Raw genomic sequence first — 22,125 nt, 5'->3', positions numbered from 1 at the left:
TTAATTTAATATTAGGATATCACACCCCCAAACATTTGATATCACAGAATCCCGTGACATTCTCTCTAAATACATCAATATCAGAGATATTAACAAAAAACATGTGCAGCGGACAAACATGAAGAGCAAGAATCTCCCCTGCGCGATGATTGACGTGCACCGAGATCCATGCAGAGGCGGAGCTATACGACGGCGGCGTCCAATCAGGACGAGCGGGGCGGGGCCACAGCATCGCAGATTCTCTGAGCTTTGAGAGCTCAATGTAACAAAAGCAGCGGGGATGAAACAGTGAAATAACGCGCGAGTGTATGAAGCGCTGCGCTCACGCGGGACTTGATTAATAATAATAACACACACACACACACACCCCAGTGAGTTTAGTGGTTAAAGGGCTGACAGTGGCTCGAGCTGTGAGTGAGTGAGCTCAGGAGGACTGTGCTTACAGAGAGACCGCCAGAGGAGTCTCCTCCGCAGCTGGACAGAGGACCGGAGGACCGGAGGACCGGAGCGGGCCGACATGGACGAGCAGCCGCGCCTGATGCACGCTCATGCGGCCGTGGGGATGAGCGGACACCCGGGCCTGTCCCAGCACATACCGGACAACACCGGAGCCACCGACGGAGACGGACGGAAGCAGGACATTGGAGACATTTTACAACAGATCATGACCATCACTGACCAGAGTCTGGACGAGGCGCAGGCCAGGTGAGCTGTCACTCATCACACCCGAAGATCTGGAATATTCATCTTCAAGACGCCGTTGACACTTGATTGATTAGGGCATCAAACAAGATACACTTTTACCAAACAATATTCATTAATTAATTCATTTAAAAATAAACTCATCACAGAAAATATATAAAAATATAACTCATTTGCACATTTTATACCGTGCACTACATAATTTATATACGCCAATACAAAATATAAATAAAGAAATGTAAAATAATGAATAACGTTTGTACATTTAAATATATTAGTATTTAATACATACTATGTGTAGTATTTACACATTAAAAATAGTTTACTTAACCTCTGCTATAATATATAAGATAATTAAATATAGACTTCCAAAAATGCTCAGTTAACCTCATTTGATCATCAGCAGCCCTTAAAATCTATAAATAGTGATAACACACCACAGCTATTGTTAAAACTGTAAACTCTCAGTAAATTCATATGAGATCTGTTTCAAAGCTTTACTGCTTTTTTATGTCAGTTGGGATCTAATTCACTTTACACTTATCAAGTGGCTTTAAAAAAAATTATACTGTAGTAACAATAACTGCAGTGAGTAACTGAGGGATTTTAATAGAAGAATATAGTTATAGTTTAGATGTTTGACATCTTTATAATAATTGTCAATTGGGAAATATTTGCTTGTAGATCAGGGTGATTGACTAAGTAGGCATCCAGACATGGACTGATAACACAATCGCTGTTGTCAGTGTGTCCAAACACATGTAGTGTGTCGTGACAGACATCAGTGTATTTTTTTGACATGCAGTGCTCATTTTCTGTCAATAGAAATGAACAGATGCCACGATAACATTTGACAGACAGCACTGAGACTCATATCACACGTCTGACCGTGTCCCTTTAGGATACATTTTGCCCAGAAATGGAAGTTTGTTAATTCAATGAGCTCAACTTTATTTTCTGTTTTTTTTATTTTAGAAACTATCTGCAGTGTTATGATTTTTTTATATATATATATAATGTAATGTAATCACTCAGCCCACAACCATTACTATTGCTAAATGTTTGAATGCATTAATTATTATTATTATTATTATTTTTTTTGCATATGGATGTGTTCAATAAAAAAAAAAAAAAAAACATGCATTTATTTTTTTTAACTATTAATTTTAAACATGCAAAGACACAAAAATATAAATTATTAATAGTGCTAATTATGAACTTTTGTTAATGTTATACAAACAGTATGCATGCAAAATATGATAAACAGAGAGTAGCATGAGTTTACTCAGGTCAGTGTGTGCTTTTCATTTCACCACGAACAGTGTACATTCAGGCAGTAAGCAGATGAATAAGTGTTTGCTAGCGGAGTGAAATATTCCTCTGCACCGACGCTCACCGCGGCCTTGTTGTGTTTCAGAAAACATGCTCTCAACTGCCACAGAATGAAGCCAGCGCTCTTCAACGTCCTGTGTGAAATCAAAGAAAAAACAGGCAAGTCATGCTATGCTTGAAAAAATAAAAATACACCCGTGACATAATATTGTTTTAAAAACCACTGGATATTTGTTGGACATCAAGTGCATTTGTTTTTCAGTGTCTTGTCGAAGCTGTGAGAGCAAATAGTTGTCTTTTAATGGTTTGCACATGTCGTGACATATTTAGTCAAGTAAATCCTCTCATAAAAAATCTTCTAATTGGAAACACAGTGTTGTGCTGTAGTGGCATGCTGTTTTTCTGCATTGTGCACTGGATGTTTTAGAGCATGGATTTCAGTGAGTTTGTGGCGACCGTAGTGAGGAAAAAGAAGAGAAACGTCTGCAGGAGTTCAGCTTCTTTGACCTCTGACTAGTAAATCATGTTTACCGCTCTTGAACTCTACCGGACTTTCTTTTTTTTTTCTTCTTTTTTTGTGTGCAAAAACGCAGTTACGTTCTGGTTTGGAAAGAGCAGGATTAAATTACAAACTGCCCCAAGTTGTTAAGTTGAAATGTTTATTTAGTTGTGTTTGGCTAAAGCGATAAATGAAGATTGTGTTTGTGCATTTATGGAGAGAAACCTTGTTTCATTTGGTGGAGCCATTGCAATGATTAAAACGTGGTCGATGCCGAGAAGAGGGTCGAAAGTGACGTCTGTGGTCTGGTGTGTGGAGAGCAGAGCTGTGAGAGAGTGGGAACTACGGTGGATGTGTGCTGGTGAGATACTGAGACGCTATCGCTCGGCGGTTTGATGTGGAAGCGGTTCCAGCGTGTTTCACACTCATTAGTGCATGAAATAAAAAGGACTAGATGAAGGATAAAGCATTATCTCTCTGACTGCTCTGTTCCAGCTGTGAGGCCGTGGGTGGTTCTCATCTCTGTTTATTCTGTCTCTCTCTCCGTCGCTGTGATGGTTGGCGATGATGTTTTCATTGAGTCGGAGCTGTGAGCAGAGCGGGGGGCTTCTGCGGCCTGCTATGCGTCCGAGAGGGGACAGTTTTACCCCCCGCCGCTTCTGTTTCTGTGACGAGTTCATGCAGAGTTCGAGCGCGGAGCAACGTAGATGTGTCCCAGACTGCTCCGCTCCACTTTGCCCTTTTTCTGCAAAAATATACGGGGACTGTGAGCTCTGAGAAACAGGTCAAAATGACACGAGGTTCAAGATTTTTGAGTTTGTCTGCAACACCTCTGCTGCCTTCAGTGTGTCATGTTCAGGAAACCTCCTTTTGGGATTTCTAGATGGATTCAAACACTTCTGCGTTGGATTCTGAAAGTTTTACTGTGTTCTTCGGTGTTTTAAGAGGCAAATCCGAAGGGATTCTGAGTTGTTAACTTCATTTGTTTTGAAATCATGCAGGAATCAAAATAGCTGATGACAAATGTTTATTCTGTTTGACATCTGTGGAGATGTTGGCAGAAGTGCACAGGAGTGATGTTGGATCAGTGTACGTTTAGCACAGTGGAGGACTGTAAAGCTAGTTTACTGAGAGTTATTGCTGAAAACAACTTGAATGCAGTATAACTGCCTTAGATTTGACTTTTGTGCATGTTTGCAAATGCTTTGTAAAATATTATTTTTTTGTTTCTTTTAAAACTTTTTAGCAATTGCATACTCTTTATTCTAACATATATTCTATGATAGTAATTTAATAAATGGAGCTGATAATGTCAGCATTATTTACTCCCCTTATTATTTCTGTTAAAAACTAAAACTTTTCATTTCAATGTAGTAGGTACCGTGCATCAGACAGTTTTAAAACGCATGTTCAAATTTGCTGAATTAGGTGGTTATAATGATATATTGTTTGTTTTTTAAAACTTATGAAAAAGTTTAAGATTATACATTTGTCATGTGATTTAAAGATGTGCTTGTGAATCTTAAAAGTGAAAATCTGTAACCTTTTAAACAATTCATAATTTATCCATTTGGTTGCATTTAAAAAAAAATCCAAAGTTTGTTGAACACCGTTAACTCAACAATATAACATTGAACGAGACAAAAGATCTGCTTGGGTTTAGTAAAAGTAGAAAGTATCTCATATAGTTTCACAGTTGAAAAAATGGCATTTTCTTAAAGCTCAAGATCACATCCAGTCCTGTGTTTTTACAGTTCCTCCCACCTGCAGGGGAGGACGCGGCCCTGGGTCACGACCCCACCCTTTGACCCCGCTGTGTGTTTACTGGGATATAAGGGAATGGCGGACAGAGGGAAATCTAAACAGCCTTGCGTGCAGGAGGAGCGAAGAAACACTTTATTTTAGATCCAAACATCAGAGACGCTGCCATATTTTCATGACGCTCTTCTCTGCTCGCGTTCATTCCACTCATATTTTCTTTCTCGTCTGAGGAATGTGTCTGTGTGAAGCCTCTGTGAGTGTGTGTGTGTGTTTGCTTATATAGTCTTTGTGCATGTCCACACTGTCATCTTTGTATGGTATGCATTGCAGTTCACACACATTGTTCAGAATCACTGTTAAATGAACACAAACCATAAATTTTATATTAATGCAGAAGCTATTTTTTTATGCATTTTTATGAGGATCACTAATATTAAACATTGGTGTGTTTTAGAATCTTTATAAAAGTAAGGTTGTGCATCATCTTTACTCTACCTTCAAACAGCAAAAGAGTACTAAAATATAGTTGTGCCGTTTTTGCTTCTTGCATACAGATCTAATGGCTTTAGTTGCATTTTTAGCATTTAGTTTTTTTTTAGATGCACTACATGCATGCACTTTTCAAAATGCATTTTCAAGTCATGTTCTAAACGGAAAAGAGCAATGCTCTTGTTTACATGCTCCTGAAACAATGGCAGTGTCTTGTCTCAGCGTCTGTGATCTTTGAAGCGTGCAGCACAGAATCATGTTGGAAAGGATCTGGCACCAAATGGCTTTCCAAAAATACACTCTCAAACAATTCCAGCCAGATCAGTTGGCTCACACGGACCCGATACCACGCAAACTCTCGTTTCATTATTCTTCATGGGGAAATAACCCAGCCAGCACTTGAAAGGAGCCGTGCAAATACGTCTCTTTTTTTCCCCCCTCTTTGGTTTCGTCTCAGTGTTTCTGACACATGGAGACTCGTCTCTCTGGAAGCGGAAGTCTTGGATCTCTTGGAACTTCAGAACGATGTCAAGGCATCTAATTGCTGAATGTCAGAGTTAGTTCTGTGACACCACCTTGAACCTCCAGCGTTGAGGAGTACGAGGGTTTGAGCACCTGTCAGGGATTTTACATCGCATTCAAATAGTCGTTAACTTCAGAAAGCTCCAAATGAAACCCTAATGGAAGCTGTTTATGCTCTCGGTGGCTTGTTTGTTGTTGGTGTTTTGTGTTTATTTCATTCTGAATGGAGTTTTATTTTCTTTGCAAACGCATTGTTTCAGCTTAGTTTTTATGAATGCAATCCTTTCATCTCGACTGTAGAAAATAGTTTTCTTTAGCATAAACGAGTCATACCAAAATAAACTGGTGATTACAATTCTGAGTGCTTTTAAGTGTCTCAAACTGGTAAATCGTTATTTACTTTAGACACCCTGGTTAGGTAATTGTATTTTTTTATTTTAAAATATATAATAATATATAATTTATTATATATATTTTTTATTCATATGTTTATTAAACAATGCATTCATTTCTTAATAGCTAGAATCTAAATTCGATTTAAAATTATTTAATATTGTATTATTAGCTAATATGTTTTTAGAAAATTAATATTTTGTAAATGTTTTCAGCATTTAAAAAAAATTTAATCTGTAAAAATGCTTTTTAAAATCAAATAAAAAGAAGTTGAAGAGCTCATTTAGTTATTGATTTTTCTTCTAGATTTTTTCTTTTCTTTTTAAGTGGTAAGTGAGAAGTTCATTTAGTTATTAGTTTTGACACTGTTTTTTCTAGAGTGTTGTAGTTTTAAAAGTTCTATAATAAACAAGCTCTTTTTTATTTTGTCTTTGCAGAGCTTTTTACTGGCTTTGTAAAAACTGAAATGTAAAAATGAAGAGCTCATTTAGTTATTGGTTTTAACACTATGTGATGTTTTTTTATTGCTACCATCTGTAAGCATATGATGATGATTATAAATCTAAATCTTCTAAACGTCTGTCAAACCTCACAAATCTCGCCTTGCAGTGTTTTCTCTGTGCAAACCTCAACAAAAGGCTTGTGTTTAAACGGTGTAAGGTTTAGCTCCTGGGGGTTGGGTGATGTAATGTTATTTTTTGATGGGTGAGAATGAGGTGAGCAGAGGGCAGGGCGGGAATATTTGACAGCGTTGAAACGAGCCAGAGATATGATTACTGCGAGCGAGCGCGTTCAGTTCTCTGGGTCCTGTGGGAAGCTTGACTCCTTACGGCTTCTCATGCTGAACACACCAGTGCACACAGTATACACTTCTATAGCTCATTACAGATGGAATAAATCATCTACGGCAGCTCGACAGACGATTTAAGAGTGTGTGGCGCTAACAATGACATGCTTGATGTCACTAAATGGATTCAAGAGGGTGTCTGTTACAATGATATTAAAACAGCCATTTTTGGTGGAATTCTGTGGATTAAGCTGCTTTATAAATAGAATTGTTTTCAAGTATCTTAAAATATGTACTCCGTATAGCATACTGCTGTATGATTTGTACTATTGCATGCAGTACACTGTGCACAGCATGAACATTTTCTGCTTGAATTGAATATTACATGCTACAGTCACCAAACTGCAACATGCAACACATACTGTATCCAAAAATGCAATGCTTTTAAAAAATTCCTTTAAACATTAATTCATCCATGATTATAACATTTTTGTTATTCATAATTTAATCAGACTGCAAAAAGTTGCAAAAACAGAATTAATTAAAAATGAAAAATATATGAAGAACGCAGATCACTACTGCTTTAAAAATTTGTTTGATGAATTAATGGCTACTTTTTCACTTACACTATGTGTGTGTGTGTGTGTGTGTGAACATTTTTGTCACCAAATAAAAATGAGTTTTTGTTGTTTTGTCAGTTATTTTTAATTTTGTTTCTTCCATAAAATAAAAAATACCGAAGGTATTGCAACTTTTGTATCATACAGTTCTGTCTTTTTCTCACAATTGTGAGTTAATATTTCACAATTCTGACTGAACCTTTCAGAATAGTGAGTTTATACCGTAGAATTCAGACTTTTTTTCTTTGAAAATAATGAGTTAACATCATATTCTCTTTTTTATTATTATCGTTTCTGCCACTGAATAAAAATAATGCAATTGCAGCTTTTTATCTCACAATTCGGATTTTTCCTCACATGTTCAAGTTTCTCATAATATAATATTACAAGGTATAAACTCCAAAAAAGACCAAGATAAAAAAATTTACATTTACATTTATTATTATTTTTTTTTAGTTTGATAGCATGCACATGTTTTGCAATCAACTAGAAAAGATGCAGTTGTTTTCTGCTTCCTATTAGAAGTTTATTTTTGCATGCACAATGTTAAGCTGCAATTTATTATTGGCATTTAGCATTGCTTTTCCAGATCTGACCCGTAGGCCTTGACTCCACTTTCACTCCTGTTGAATATCACACAAGTGTGTAGGTGCTTCCCTCAGGTGAAAACAAAGAAATCAGTTCATATTCTCCAGCACAGCTGCCTGAAATCATTTTGCTTGCGTGCCGTGGTTCTCTCTGAGCAGGGCCGTCACTGACACACTGGTCTGGTCTCAGTGCTAATACACGCTGCTTTGTCTTTCATTCTCTGTGTTTTTTTTACTTGCTGATGCAGCATCTCCACGGAGCGCCAACGAGCAGGATATGAGAATCACATCTGTTGGACCGGCTCATCATCCTTCAAGCGGAAACGCTAAAGCCTAATCCAGCTCATAATAGAGGCGCACACGTGCTGACTGGCAGCACACGGCCGGCGTGGCGTTTTCTGGAACGGCTCCGGCAGGCTTTTGCAGAAATGAGATTAGGAGAGCACGCAACAGCAGTTACGGAGAGATCTGTCATCGTTTTCTCTGAGTATACACTGGAGCACAATCACATTACCTTATGAATTATGCAAATTGTCAGTGGCCTAATTGAGATGTGTTAATCATATTAAGAAGCTTAATAGCTGGAATTTAACTGTGATGCTATTTGGTAATTAAGCACGACGGCGAGTTTGGAGGGCTGTTGATTGAGCTGCGTGTGGAAGATGATGTTGGAGTGTTTATACATCTGTCTGACTGGCATTAGAGAAATTATAGCTTGACTTTTTTTTAGCCTTGACAATATTCAATATGTAATTAATTGAAATGGTGACAGCTGAGAAATGTCAATGATTCAGACTTACCAACTCTGATGCGTTTTTCACTACTGATGTTAAAATGAGACACTATTTAAACATCTTTTAACATCCTCATACAGTAGGTATAAGTTGCAAAAAAGTCTTGAGGAAATAAATGCATGATAAATAAGTAAAAAAAGAATGCCTTGCAAGTGTTTGTGTAATTGCATCACATGAAATATCCTTGATATCTACATCTTTAAAATAGCTGAAATCATTGTTTGAAGAACTAAAAAGATTAAATTCCTTTCTATATTCATTCCTAATAACATTAAAATAAGATAAAAAAAATCCTCTTTTTTATATATATAAAAAAGAACTGATCAAAATTCTAATTTTTGATTTAAATTGATTAACAGATTTATAATTTAACAAAAGATTTCAGTTCCAAATAAATGCAGTGCTGCTTAACATTCTATTTATTAAAGAATTCTAAAAAAATAAAATGTATCACAAAAAATAGATTGTGTTTTCACAAAATGTTTCTTGAGCAGCAAATTAATGATTTCTGAAGATCACGTGACACTGAAGACTGGAGGAATGATGCTGGAAATCATTTTAAAATATTGTAAAATGTATTTTTGAACAAATAAATGATTTCTTTCATTTTATTTCAAACTAATCTTAAAGACCCTCTAAACAGCAAATTCATCGTCCATCTCTGTCAGTTGTATTGATTAGCTGTTGCAGGCCTGATTCCTAATATTTGATATATCGGCCAGTCCTAGTGATTTTGTGCCTTACAGAGACAAAACCATTATAAAATGGCAGATTCACCAGGGTAATAAAACCTCACAAACTGCCCCAGAATCGGCTCTTTAGTCAATAGATTGTATCTTGTGCTCAAACGGGCTCTGTTCACAGAGATATGAATGAAGGAGATGATGCTCAGTGCATTAGACAGAGACGCTGTGCTGATTTTATCTGCTTTCGTGTCGCTCGTCGTAAAGCTGGTAGGTGGAGACACGCTCGGCTCTGTCTTTAATGTGTGGTTGGGAATCTCGTTTCGTCTCCCTCGCCGTCACCGGCTCGACTAGAGCCCTCTCTCCACGTACTGGAAATGACACAAATTAATATACACTCCTTAAACTAGAGCAAGATTAATGGCTGCCTTTCGCTGCAGTTTAGTCCCACTGTCAGATGCCGGGTGTTCCTTGGACAAAATCAACACTAATCAACATTTATCCCACTTTTGCCTGGGCTCTCAGGATGCAGGGATCCGCACCCCCCCCGCCACGCTTTTCACCTCTCGTCCAGCGTTCATACATCATCCGCAACGCATTAGAGACGTGATAGATTTATGTTTTTATTTGCGTCTGATAGTTAACAAGGTAAAAGGCTGCATCTAACACATCAGTCTCTTGAAAAAGGTGCATGTGCTTTTGTGATATACTATATGCTTGGAAAACAAAATTTGGGATCTCTTCTGCTCACCAAGGCTGCATTTATTTGATTGAACATACAGTAAAATTCTAAAATATTTTTACACTATAAATTAGCTGTTGTCTTAGTTAATCTATTGTAAAATAGAATTTATTTCTGTGTTACACAGCTGAATTTTCAGCATCATTCCTCCATTCTTCAATGTCACATGATCTTCAGAAATCATTCTAATATGATGATTCGCTGCTCAAGAAACATTTCTGATTATTATTCATGTTGAAAAGAGTTTTGTGATAGCATAGGACTGTACAGTAATCAGAGAATGTGATCATGAGAAAATTCACTTCAGTCATGTTTTATATCTGGAGTCTCTAAGAACCCAAGTGTGAGTAACGTATCATTTTTCATGGAGGATGTTTGAAACATTTTATCAAGTTGAATCATTATTTACTTACAATGTATAAGTTTACGTATAATAATTCTCCAAAAGAAAGTCATGAAATTTGATATTGGCATGTTAAAAGTATGTTTTTAAGCTTTTAAAATGACTTTGGGGTCCCTTGCCAATCAGGTTTTACAGTGAGCCCCTTTTGAGCGGTGTACAATGATTTGAACGTCCTGTCAGGAGAGATTTACAGTGGAAATTGCCTAATATAACAAACAAATGTATGAAATACTGTTCAAAAGCTTGTGGTCAGGATTTTTCTTTTTTTAAAGAAATTCATATTTTTATTGAGGATGGGTGCATTAAATTGCTCAGTTATAATGTTACAAAATATTCTTTTGAACATTCTATTCATCAAAGAATCCTAAAAAATCAAATGTATCACAGTTTCCACAAACAAAATTAACAAGAATGATTTCTGAAGATCATGTGACACAAGACTGGAGTAACGATGCTGAAAATTCAGCTTTACATCACAGGAATAAATTACATTTGACAAAATATTAAAATAGAAAACAGCTATTTTAAATAGTAATAATATTTCACATTTTTTACAGTATTTTACTGTGTTTCTGATTATATAAATGCAGCCTTGGTGAGCAGAAGAGATTTCTTCCAAAAACAGATAAAAAAAAAATCTTACCGACCCAAAACGTTTGAGAAGTGGTGTATATAATGTAGTTGACATCACCAATTGACTCATTGGTTTGTTGGAAATCTAACAAACCATCGTGACCCATATTTTGTTGCCAGGTTTGAACTGATGCGTATGATTCAGTGGTGATGTTATGAATCGATACAGAAATGATTGTTCCTGTGTGCTTCCCGTCAGAGACTCGCTCGCTCTCCTCCTCCTGTATGAATAGCCTGGCTATGCAAATCACTCATAATTAGACATGCTAATGTATGGCAGTAATAAGCCGCTGTCTGTCGTTATGTCTGCCAGTCTTCCCTTTGTGTCCAGCAAAAAAATGTGTCTTTAAAATACCGCTTCCCACAGTGCTCTGTCATTCCCATAGACGGTCTCATAAAAACCATCAATAATTGCCTCTATTGTTTTAGATTGTTAGACAGTGGAATTTGATATTATGGTTTGCACATATATTAAATCTAAGGACACTTAACACCAGTTAGCGCACGCTACTCTCACGTGTCTCTTTAGCATCTTAAAATAGTCCCCTCGATGCAGTGCTCGTGGCACAGAAATGTTTTTTTAAGGAAGCATGTGGAGCCTTGTGCCCCCTGAAAGGAAACAAATGTTTGGGAGAAGCAGAGAGCGGCGGTTTTGGCCGCTTTCCCAGCACAGACGCAAGTGCCATCACGGGCTCCGGAAGACTGAAGTTCCTCCTGCACACATTCTGTGGTCCATAACCCGTCTCACCTCGCTTACGTACTTCACCACCAGATCTGCTTTAAAGTGCTTTAGATCTTTGATCAGCAGTTGTGCAATGTGTCTTTTTCCTTTCTAAAACTCCTGCATTTTAGGGGATGTGCTATAGGTTTCTTTGGCGTTTTCTTCTGACTGGTGGCCCAGAACCCAGACGTGAGTCATGAGGATTGAGATGAGCGCTAGCAGACACGCTGCTCTTCTCTGCTCCGTCATGCTTCGTTTCTCGCATCCAACACCGCCAAATTCAGCTCAAACACAATCCCGCTTTATGACTGATTTCACTTGCCTAATGTTAATTCAAGCCAGATTTCTGGACATCATCAGAAACTTTCCTTTTAGAAGTTCCCACTCTGAAGACGCATCCACACTAGAGTCAGTAGTTGTCAGTTTAGTTCGATTAGTCGGTGTGAATGATTTTTCTGATGTGCATCAGTGAACCGCACCTTATAGACCCTTGTGGTGTTATTTCTAGAATGATCCTAAATGTAAACATATGCCAGTTTCCAAATTGCTTATATGAACGCTTCATAAACCATCCAATGTTGTTTTAGGATCACTGACATACTATTATAGTTTTTATTTAATATTTTAGATTTTTATGGGATGAATTATATTTTTATATTTAGTTTTCACTTTCATTTTAGTTAGTTAAATTTTTTTTTTTTTTTGTATTTTGAATTTTTTTAATAGTTTTATTTTAATATGTCTGTATATTTTTTTTTTTTATAAATGTTTGTTTATAAGTTTCAGTCAATTTAGTTTTATTACTTCACGTTAATCTAAATTAAATTATAAATGCTGCTTTGGCAACTGTCTGAAAAATGTAATATTATTTCAGTCAACAATGTGTTTTGTTTCAAGTAACACGTTTTTGGTTTTAGATTTCATTATGAAATAATATCCCTAGAAAGCACAAACATATTCCTAAATGCATCCATAATATTCATAAATCACAGTTTATATTTATAGTTAATTCATGGTTTGTGTTCAGAAAGTCATTCATTCAATTAATTAATTAATTTAGTTTTTTAATGATGTCGGATAGTTTTATTAACTGGTATAAGAGCACAAAAAGTTTGTTTGTATGTATGCACTTTTCATGTTCATTTCTGCATTTATACATTTGTTCCTCAATTTTGATTTAGGATGAAATCCATGCAATTTAGGATCTAATCACATGAAAATTTTACAAATTAGGCCCCAGACTTCCAGTTCGATGTCAGAATTTGGTGAATGACTTTTTTATGGTCCACAGTTGATGTGAAAGCAATCCAGTCTAACTTGCAGAGATGAAATGCCAATCATGATGTATAATGCATATGGTTTAATTTCTATTTTTGATAATTTTAATTGAATTTGGTTTTGAATTTTAATTGAGTTTGGTGGTCAATATACAGGTTATGCTGTCTGAGACTGAGACGATCAAACCAATCAAACAAACCAACTGTGAGAGCAGCTCTAGAAACACATGCTGTTGCTCATCTGCAGAAGAGTGCCATACAGCGCTCGTAATGAAAATACCAGTCAGCGTCGTCATTATCTGCTCACGCTCGACTGAATTCATCAGACTGCTGATGGGTTTTCTCCTGTTTACTTCTTGTGGCGTAGATAACTTCCAACTTCATCTCCTGCAAGATAAAGGCTGGAGGTTAACGTAACCTTGATAAAATGCTCATCTCATGCTCTCGATCCATCTTCCACCATCATGGAGTATGAAAATGAAGCCGTCGGGAGCGATGCAATACGGAGCAGTTAAATGGGCCATTTCAGATGTTTTGTGTAGCACACCGACTACGAAATCTCCCCTGTCGTGCCTGTGCAGTCCATTTTCAGTCGCCTCTTATCTCCTCTCCTCTCGTTACCCATCTCTCCTCTGCTCCGAAGCCACCTCTCCTTGTTTATCCCCCCTCTTCTTTTCTGTTCACAACCCATTTGTGATGCCAGCCAGCAACACAAATTAGAAATATACAGCGTGGTGTCAAAACGAGCGCTCATAAAATATTAACAGAGAGTAGGAAATTTTACATGGCAACATTCTTTTTCATTTTCAGGTCTGTCAGCTCAAGCTGTGGTGCGCTCGCATCTATTTTAATGCTGCTTATTTGGAGCCATTTTCCCACGCCATCTTTTTTTTATGTCTTCTCGGAGTCAAAGGTAGAGCGTTTTAAAAACCTCCATTAATTCACATTTTTTTTGTCAGCGATTTCAACACTTTTGGACTGAATGTCTTGTTTAGCCAGACTTTATGCCAGTTGTCAATAGCCACTTAGGAGTTTATTGCCTCTTTTGAGGTTTGTTACGGCCACAGTAAAATGCAAAAACACACATTAGGCATGCACGATGAGAGAGGATGCTTGCAATGCATTGCTCAGGCAACAGTTTTGTCCTCATAAGCCATCATAAGAAGTTTGGGAACTTGTTAACATGACTTTGTTTGCTGGTGGATAAAGCTGTGACCCTTGGTGCATGGCAATTAGCCAAAGCCAACCAATCAGATTGTAGCTTTAACATAGTGAAAAATGTCTATTTTTGCCATTGAGAAGATCTGTGAACAGGCTGTGCACAATGGTCTTTTGCTTTTTCCCTTCAAAACTCCTATAGTGATTGCATAATGTGGTGTATATACATGTCTCAATCACTGCAGCTATCGTTGGATGAACACACAGTCATGAATGCAGGCCAAACCAAGTCCTTCCAAACTTTTATGACTTTTTTTCTTCAGAAAAGGTTATGCAATTAGCATTTTTCCATACAAGTACAATACATGTTCAGAATGACCATGAAATCTCATTCAAATGAATCTCCATGACTATATACTCTATTACAGGTGTTCTAAAGGCATTCATTTTGTTTTAATGATCATTTAGCTCTGATGATCTTCTTTCTGGTGAGCTTTTGTGACCCCATCATTAAGTCAGTAAGTTACAGATAAGTGAATGAATCATTCAGACTGAATTTGTGAACTGGATCACCTTTTACATTGAAAAAGGTTTGACTTCAAATGATTCTTTCACAAATCCGAAATGAGTTGAGTCTGTTTTTCACATAAAGCTGTTGTTTGACTTGGAATATTTTTGGTCCTGTGTCCTTTTTGGCGCTTGAAAGCTCCAGTTCCTGTTCATCATATTTGCATGGAACTTAATAACATTTTGATTTTACATTGTTATATATTGCAAAATATGTATTCATATTCATATATAGTGCCAGTCATCAGCATATTTTCATGATTTCTGAAGATCATGTGATACTGAATACTGGAGGAATGATGCTGAAAATACAGATATGATCACAGGAATAAATTACATTTTACAACACATTCGTATCAAAAACAGTTAAATGGTAAAAAAATATATTTCACAGTTTTTTAAATAAATAATCAAATGTATGCAGCCAAGAATTTTTTTATTTTAAAGATTCCAAACTTTTGACTGGTGTTATATAATGATCATATTTATTTAAAATCTGATATTTTCACTCTACTTTTGTGTATCATGGAAGAAAGTCATACAGATTAGGAACGACGTACGGTTGAATTAACGATGTCAGTGAATTCACACTTGCAGTGCATCTAAATTACGACCTGTTTAACACGTCAGTCTGGTCTGATTTATCTTCTGGATCTCAGATGATGGATTCAGCGTGTCTTTATCTACATGCTTCATGACGCCTCTCTGAGTACGTCTGTCCAGGTGGGCGGGGATGAACCCTGAACCTGCCTTTTCATGGGATGCCACCAATACAAACGAGATGTCAATCATCCTGCGCTGCTGTGGTGTGTTGGAGCCTGTCCAGCTGTCCTTCAGTCCCTCAGCGTCCCACCATCCACCGGCGACAGAATCTCAATGAAGTTCTTAAGAAGCCACATCCCCTTTGATAGGACGTGAATCACGGCCGTCCTTAAGCAGGTGCTGACGGTACTTTTATTAATCAGCTCTGACAAGCTTCGTTGTTATTCTTGTCCACTGACATGTCTCATTGTTTCGACTGGACCTTCGCTGCTGGATTTGCAACCGAAAGAGAATCCAGTAGAAAAAGCCTCTCTGAATGTCTGTGATCTCTGGTCAGAAACATGAAGAGAAGATGGTTTAATTGGAGCTAAACCTGCACATTCGTTGTGTGATGGATAGCAAGTATAGTACAGGAATACAGTTGTACAGTATACTGTTTTTTTTACCTTCATGCATGGATATTTGGCATTTTAAGACTTTGATAAACTTTAAGAGAAGGTTAATTGATTCTGTAGTCTAGACTAAAGGTTTAAATGGCTTGTAGCACAGCTGGACTAGTTATTTAAAACATGTTTATAGAGGGAAAACTGGTTTATATTCACATATTTTTTATGCAAATTTTGGAGTATTGCATAGAAGTTGTTTGGAATTTGGAATTGTGACATGCTGTATATTTAAAGTGATTCAGTCTTCATATTTCTCAGCCTAGACTAGAAATATTTGGAGTGCTTGTGCAACAAAATGAAGAGGAAATTATGTGCATTAGGTGAGTAATTGATGGTTTTTTTTTAGCCTATCTTTTTTTTTTTTTTTTGCTGCCACAGATAATATTTGACATGTATTTTTTTGCACATTTGCGTGTGTAAAAAGGTATTTGTATATTTACAATTAAAACTTAATCTGATCAATATTAGACTCACCTTTTAAATGATGCCCCCAACATGAAAAGTTGCTTCTGATTGGCAAAAAAGGATGGGCCAGCTTGTGATCGTAACAGTTTGGACTGTGTCATTTGATCAATTCAGATCATTAGTTGTCTGCTTTCATGCAGTACATTTGTTAAATTACTGTAAAATTGCTGCATCGACTTTTCCAGTAAATCCATCATAACTGCTGTTCACAGAAGCGACGGCTTTCCAACTTTTACCATTAAAATACCGTTTGCCTGTATGATCTGTCCAATTACAGAACAGTTTTCCTACTTCTGAGGGATCAGGGTTAATATAGTTAACTAGAATTAAACCATAGGAAAAGTAGCTTGAAATGAACTGGAAAAAAAAAGTATTTAAAATAACCTAAAAAAAAAAAAAAAAAAAAAAAAAAAAAAAAAATATATATATATATATATATATATATATATATATAAATTACCAAAAACTATATAGAAATATTTTAAAACACAAAAACAAACAAAAAAATTACAAAAATATACCACATACATTTTAAATAAACCAACAGAAAAAATAAAAAATAAAAACAAAATATTGATAAAAATACAGTTAAACCAAACAAAACTGCACAAAACATGGTTATGCTTTCATGACACACAATAGTATCCAATAGCAGCACAGATTAATAATAAAAAAAGTTATTTAGGTGCCTTTTAAAATGCAACACTCACGCATGAGATGCGGAAAAATCTGAGATACCAGTCAAAAATGTCCATCTAGCTCATGTTTACACCGAATAAACGATTTAGTGCAACATACAAATTATTTTTCTGTGATTCCTCAAAACGTCTGTTTGCACATTATCTGTTTTTTACTGAATTTACCAGTAATTTTCCAGCGTAAAAGCCCCAGTTTGCTTTTAATAATTAGCAAATTCCAGTTTAGGTCTTGCACTTGACCTTTTTGAATGCAAAACATCCTTAAGATGTCATATTGGAGAGTCATATTGTTTATTCTGATCCGCTGAACCGGTCGAGTTAATGAACAGAACCGTCTTCCTTCTATCACAAACTCCCCAAACACACTGGTAGCGGCGCGCTAATGATGCAGCCCGGCTCAGCTAGCTGTCAGGACGCCGTGATTAATTAAATCCAAAACTAGGCCAATTTGTCACTTTCTGTGGCGTGGTCGGATAAAGAGACTCGTGCTGCCGTCTCTTCACACTTCCATACGTTACTCCTTCGATGTACGAGTGGGAGATTTTTCACGACGTCTTAATTGCCGCACTGGAAGGGCTCGGAGAATATGAAATTCCTTTTAAAACACGTCGAGTCGTCGAAGCAGCCAAGCCAAACACGCGCTCAATTGCCTGACCTACACCTAGAGGTGACTCTTTGCCAATATGACTTCTCGCTTAATAAATCAAGAGCCGACGCTTGATTTATTAGGAATGTGAACGAGATGCTTGGAGATATTCCTCTAAATGTCAGCTCCGGTGCTGTTGGGGATTAGTTTGATCTGCTGTAGACGCTCTCTGACTCTCTGTTAAATCTGTCCACGTCATCTCGGCGAAGAAAGACAGGTGTCTACTGTACACATCCGTCAATCCCTAGCCAACTCGTGATTTAGTACAGATGACTGTCAAGACGGTTCCTGAGCGTGAGAGGTTGGGAAGGAGAGGTCATCTCCTCTGCTGACCCTCACAGTCGACTGCTGACACAGCAGACATGATCTGCTTCCATCCAACGTCTAGACAGAGGAGAAATTCCAGGACAGGCCCACACAAACTGGACAAAAAGCACATTTATGCAGACTCTGTACATTATTGATTATTTCTGATGAGAAAATATCTATTTCAAACATCACAAATGTCTGGATATCTTAAATGGAAAAAAAAAATAGTATACATTTCTCAGAAAATAAACTTTACATTATTTTATGCTTATTTACAAGGTATTTTTGTTGAGAGAAAAAAGCTAAATCTCTGGGATAAGTTAAATTGAAAAAAAAAAATAGTATGCGATTCTTGGAAAATATACAATACATTATTGCATGTTTATTTTCAAATTGTTTTTACTTGGAAAAAAAAAAAAAAAACTTTTCGCTCCAAAGCCAAAAAATGTATGCGACACAGTCATACAGTATGTATATGTTTTGAAAATCAAATTTGTCTGGAATAAATTAAGTGAATTTTTTTTTTTGCTTAATTTGCATACTGTACAGTTTTTTTTACAGTATAAAAATTTGTATTTTTTAATATCATAAATTTCTGGGATACATTTAATGGAAAAAATAAAGATACTTGATTATGCTCTTTTTGAAATGATACTATTTGCATGAAAAGGTTGCAATGAAATGAGAGTCGTATATATTTGAGTGTAATAGATTTTCGAAAAATAAGAAAAATGTATGTTGGTGACTCAGTTCAGTCCATTTGTTGTTGATTCGTTTTTTTGAGGTGTGGATGTTGCATTTAAAAAAGTGCAAAAAAAAAAAAAAAGACACCTGAGAGATGTCTGTCTTTTCTCCAGAAGATCTAATGTTGTTATTTTGATTTAAACAGTATGAAGTTAAAAAGTGCAGCATGCACAGACGAGTCTTTCACAATACGATCTATGACATGCATTTACAACATAGAAAATGAACAAAATCACAAACGCTCCTGTTTTTATTTTTTCAGGTGAAACACACTTTTGCATGATTCCACAGAAATCTCAAGATTTGTATTCAAATCTCATCAGAAATGCAACTTTTTTTGAAGTAACTTCTTTGTGCATGCAAACAGAAGTGAAACGTCTAACAGAAGTTTAACTTGTCACTTTCTGGTGGTTTGGCTCTTGACTCTCCCGCTGTTCAGACTGGCAGAATCTGACAGACTTCCTCACAGAGGTGACACGAGCCGGCGGGGGCCAAATGACTAATGCAGAGCGCAGCGCAGCCAACACACACATTTCCATTTCCTGCATGCATGTTCTTTCCTTGCCGTTTCAACTGATCTGTAGTGAAGCTGACAAAGATGACTGTGTGTGTTTCATATATTCCAGCGCTGCTTTCACGTTAATTATTTAATTACAGATGTGAATGTGGATGTTGTTGCTGCCAGTGATGGATATTTCTTGTCTTGAATGTGGTGTCACTCGTGGTGTATTACCATAATCTTACACCGTGCTAGGATTAGATTTTAGCTTACAGTCATGGCATATATCACAAAATAGTAATAATGAATAATAATACATTTTAAACATTAATACCCTATATAATCACTAGGAAAGTACACATTTTACTATATATATATATATATATATATATATATATATATATATATATATATATATATATATATATATATATAGAAAATGTGTGTGTTTGTGTGTATAATATTGTATATTATTGTTTGGCAAAATATCTACTTTTTTTAGTGATTTAATAATAACTCTTAAATATTTGTGCCTTTTATAATGTTACTTTAGTATCACTAATATACTATTAAAGTTTTTGGTAATATTTCATTTGTTATCAGTTTAAACATAACATTGTTAGTTTATACAAGTTAATGCATTAACAAATGAGACCTCACTGTTAAGAGTTAATGTTTTTTCTTTTTAAATACCCTAAGTCTAGTTTTATTAGTTTTAGTTGTTTTAGTACTTTGAGTAAATTCCAGTTAAAAACAAAATAAAATGTTGTTTTGTCGGCTGGCTGAAATAAAACAAGTTAACATTTTTCTATTTTATTTTATTTCAGTTAATGTTTATTTAGTTTCAGGTAATTACGACCATAATAACCCTGGTGTTTTATTATATAAAATTGCATTGTTTTGCATTGTACTGTGGTAAAATCAATGTGTGTTCTGATTGGACAAGCCACATTCAAACAGCCAGCATTTGGCTCCGCCCCTAACAGCTACTTCTTTCTCGACTTGTACGTCATTTCTGTGTTCATCCGTTAGTCTTTCATGCAAATAGGGAAAAGTTGTCCTGCCCACTGAGAGCTGTCCAAACACTAGTTTACCGCAGTATGACCGCTACAACATCATGCCGCCCATCCCTGCGTTTCCGTCCACAGCTCTCCTTGCTTTCTTCAGGCCGTAATAACATGCAGCTCAGAGTCACGCCGAGGGTCCCGCAGGCGTCTGGTGTGATCTTTTGAGGGCAGGAGGTCTTCAGACCCTGCGCTCGCTGTCCCTTTAGCCCGAAGCTTCAGTGCTGACAGCGCTCATGTTTATTTCATCCTGTGTCTGGGCTGTCTCGTTTTTCTCCAGCCTCCGATGTCATTAACGGCGGGAGAGAGGACCCTGCAGTGGCACGGCTAATGAATTCCACTGCGGCTCCTCTCTCCTCACCTCGTTACCCCGGCTCAGGGTGTCAAATTAAAACTGAGTGTGTGTGTGTGTGTGTGTGGGCGAGCAGTCATTGTGGCTTCAACATTGTGGTCAATAATCAACAGTGTGTGGTTGCAGGGCTGTGTTTGAGGAATGAGTCAGGCTGATAGTGGGCTGAAGATGTTGACTGTGGGTTCGTGGCTGAGACGCTTACTGAGGGACTCAGGTTGAGATGCTCGTCCCCTAGACACAGGGTGTTGCATTACTACATTTGTGACACTGGAGAGTTTTAGAAATTAAACTGCTTTCTCAAAATCACAAATTAATTTAAGTGGACCGCTAGCAGAATCTCAAATCACATTTCATTCTGTGGAGGAAATTATATTTGAAGAAACTTTCCATGTGCTACAATCTATATTCTATATTCCATAGTGACTTTGAATATATGGACTATAAATAACTTATTTGATTCAAACCAAGATTATTGGAGAGCATTTTAGCCTATTACTTCAAAATAGCATGTTTAATTCAATTTATTGATTGCCAATTCTGTCGTTATTAGTACATTTTACTAGCAATTTTTAAGTGAAACACAAATAGTTTCTACACCATTTTTTGCGTGTAGTTTCTGTTTATTTAGGCTTGGCATTTATGATAAATGTTATTTATAATGAATGACACGCAAATGTATTTTTTATAGTTATGTTTGTAATTCTGAATACCATTAAATGTAAAAGAATTGTTGTGGAGAAAGGAGATCAAAAATACGTATTTATATAGTGTATTTTTGTTTCATTTATAGGCAATTTACATTTGTAAAATTACATTTTACTTAATTTTCTGTAAAGTTGCTTTGCAATGATTTGTATTGTAAAAAGTGCTCTACTAATAAACTTGAATATAATTTAATTGAATTAGTTCTGAGTGTAATAATAAAATGTGATTTTTGTTTTCCATCAATAATACAATTCGCGACTTATTTATAGAAAATATGGTAAATAAAAATGCCAAATTCTTTGTCTTGCTATTGCCATATCTACAATTGTATATGTCTGAAATACATCTTCGTTTATACATTTTTGCTTGATTTTACAGAATTGCTTATTGTTGAAAGATCATAAAACTTAAATTTGGGCACTTGAAATCTAGTGTGCATACTTTTAAGCTAAAGAGCAGGTTGAGAGACATTCACGATAAAATTAGCTTCCCAAATGAATCATAATATCATAAATGTCAAAAGCAATGTATTTAAAGATCACAGTCTGGATTAAAAGATTTTCATTGTTCAGGTCATTTGTCTGTTTCTGATGGAATAGTTAGCGTTTAGCGTGGTCTGCTAATTGTGCTGATGTAGTTGTCATGGAGGAAGCGTGACGGATGTGGATGTGTTATTGAGTTGTTCGGTGATGATGTAGATGTTTCAGTTCTGCTTTCCCTGCTGAAATAAACAGCTCAAGGTGGTTTGCTGGTTTAGATGGTCAA

At 36.3% G+C, this 22,125-nt stretch overlaps 1 protein-coding gene across 2 annotated transcripts in view; it reads left to right on the top strand.

The window, feature by feature from the left end:
• Positions 1-230: 230 nt before the first annotated feature.
• Positions 231-22,125, top strand: part of pbx1b (pre-B-cell leukemia homeobox 1b) — a 68,095-nt gene continuing 46,200 nt past the window's right edge. The window contains exons 1-2 of one of the 2 annotated variants that reach the window (XM_026256683.1): positions 231-705; positions 2,120-2,193. In XM_026256683.1, the coding sequence (XP_026112468.1) occupies positions 518-705; positions 2,120-2,193 (262 nt within the window). In that variant the 5' untranslated portion in view covers positions 231-517. The remainder of the gene's footprint in view (positions 706-2,119; positions 2,194-22,125) is intronic. The other variant, XM_026256690.1, reaches the window with a different exon arrangement.

Source organism: Carassius auratus, chromosome 6 (assembly GCF_003368295.1).
Source record: "Carassius auratus strain Wakin chromosome 6, ASM336829v1, whole genome shotgun sequence".
Taxonomy (NCBI): Eukaryota; Metazoa; Chordata; class Actinopteri; order Cypriniformes; family Cyprinidae; genus Carassius; species Carassius auratus.
The sequence above is the reverse complement of the archived record's forward strand: the minus strand, read 5'-3'. Positions and strand labels throughout refer to the sequence as shown.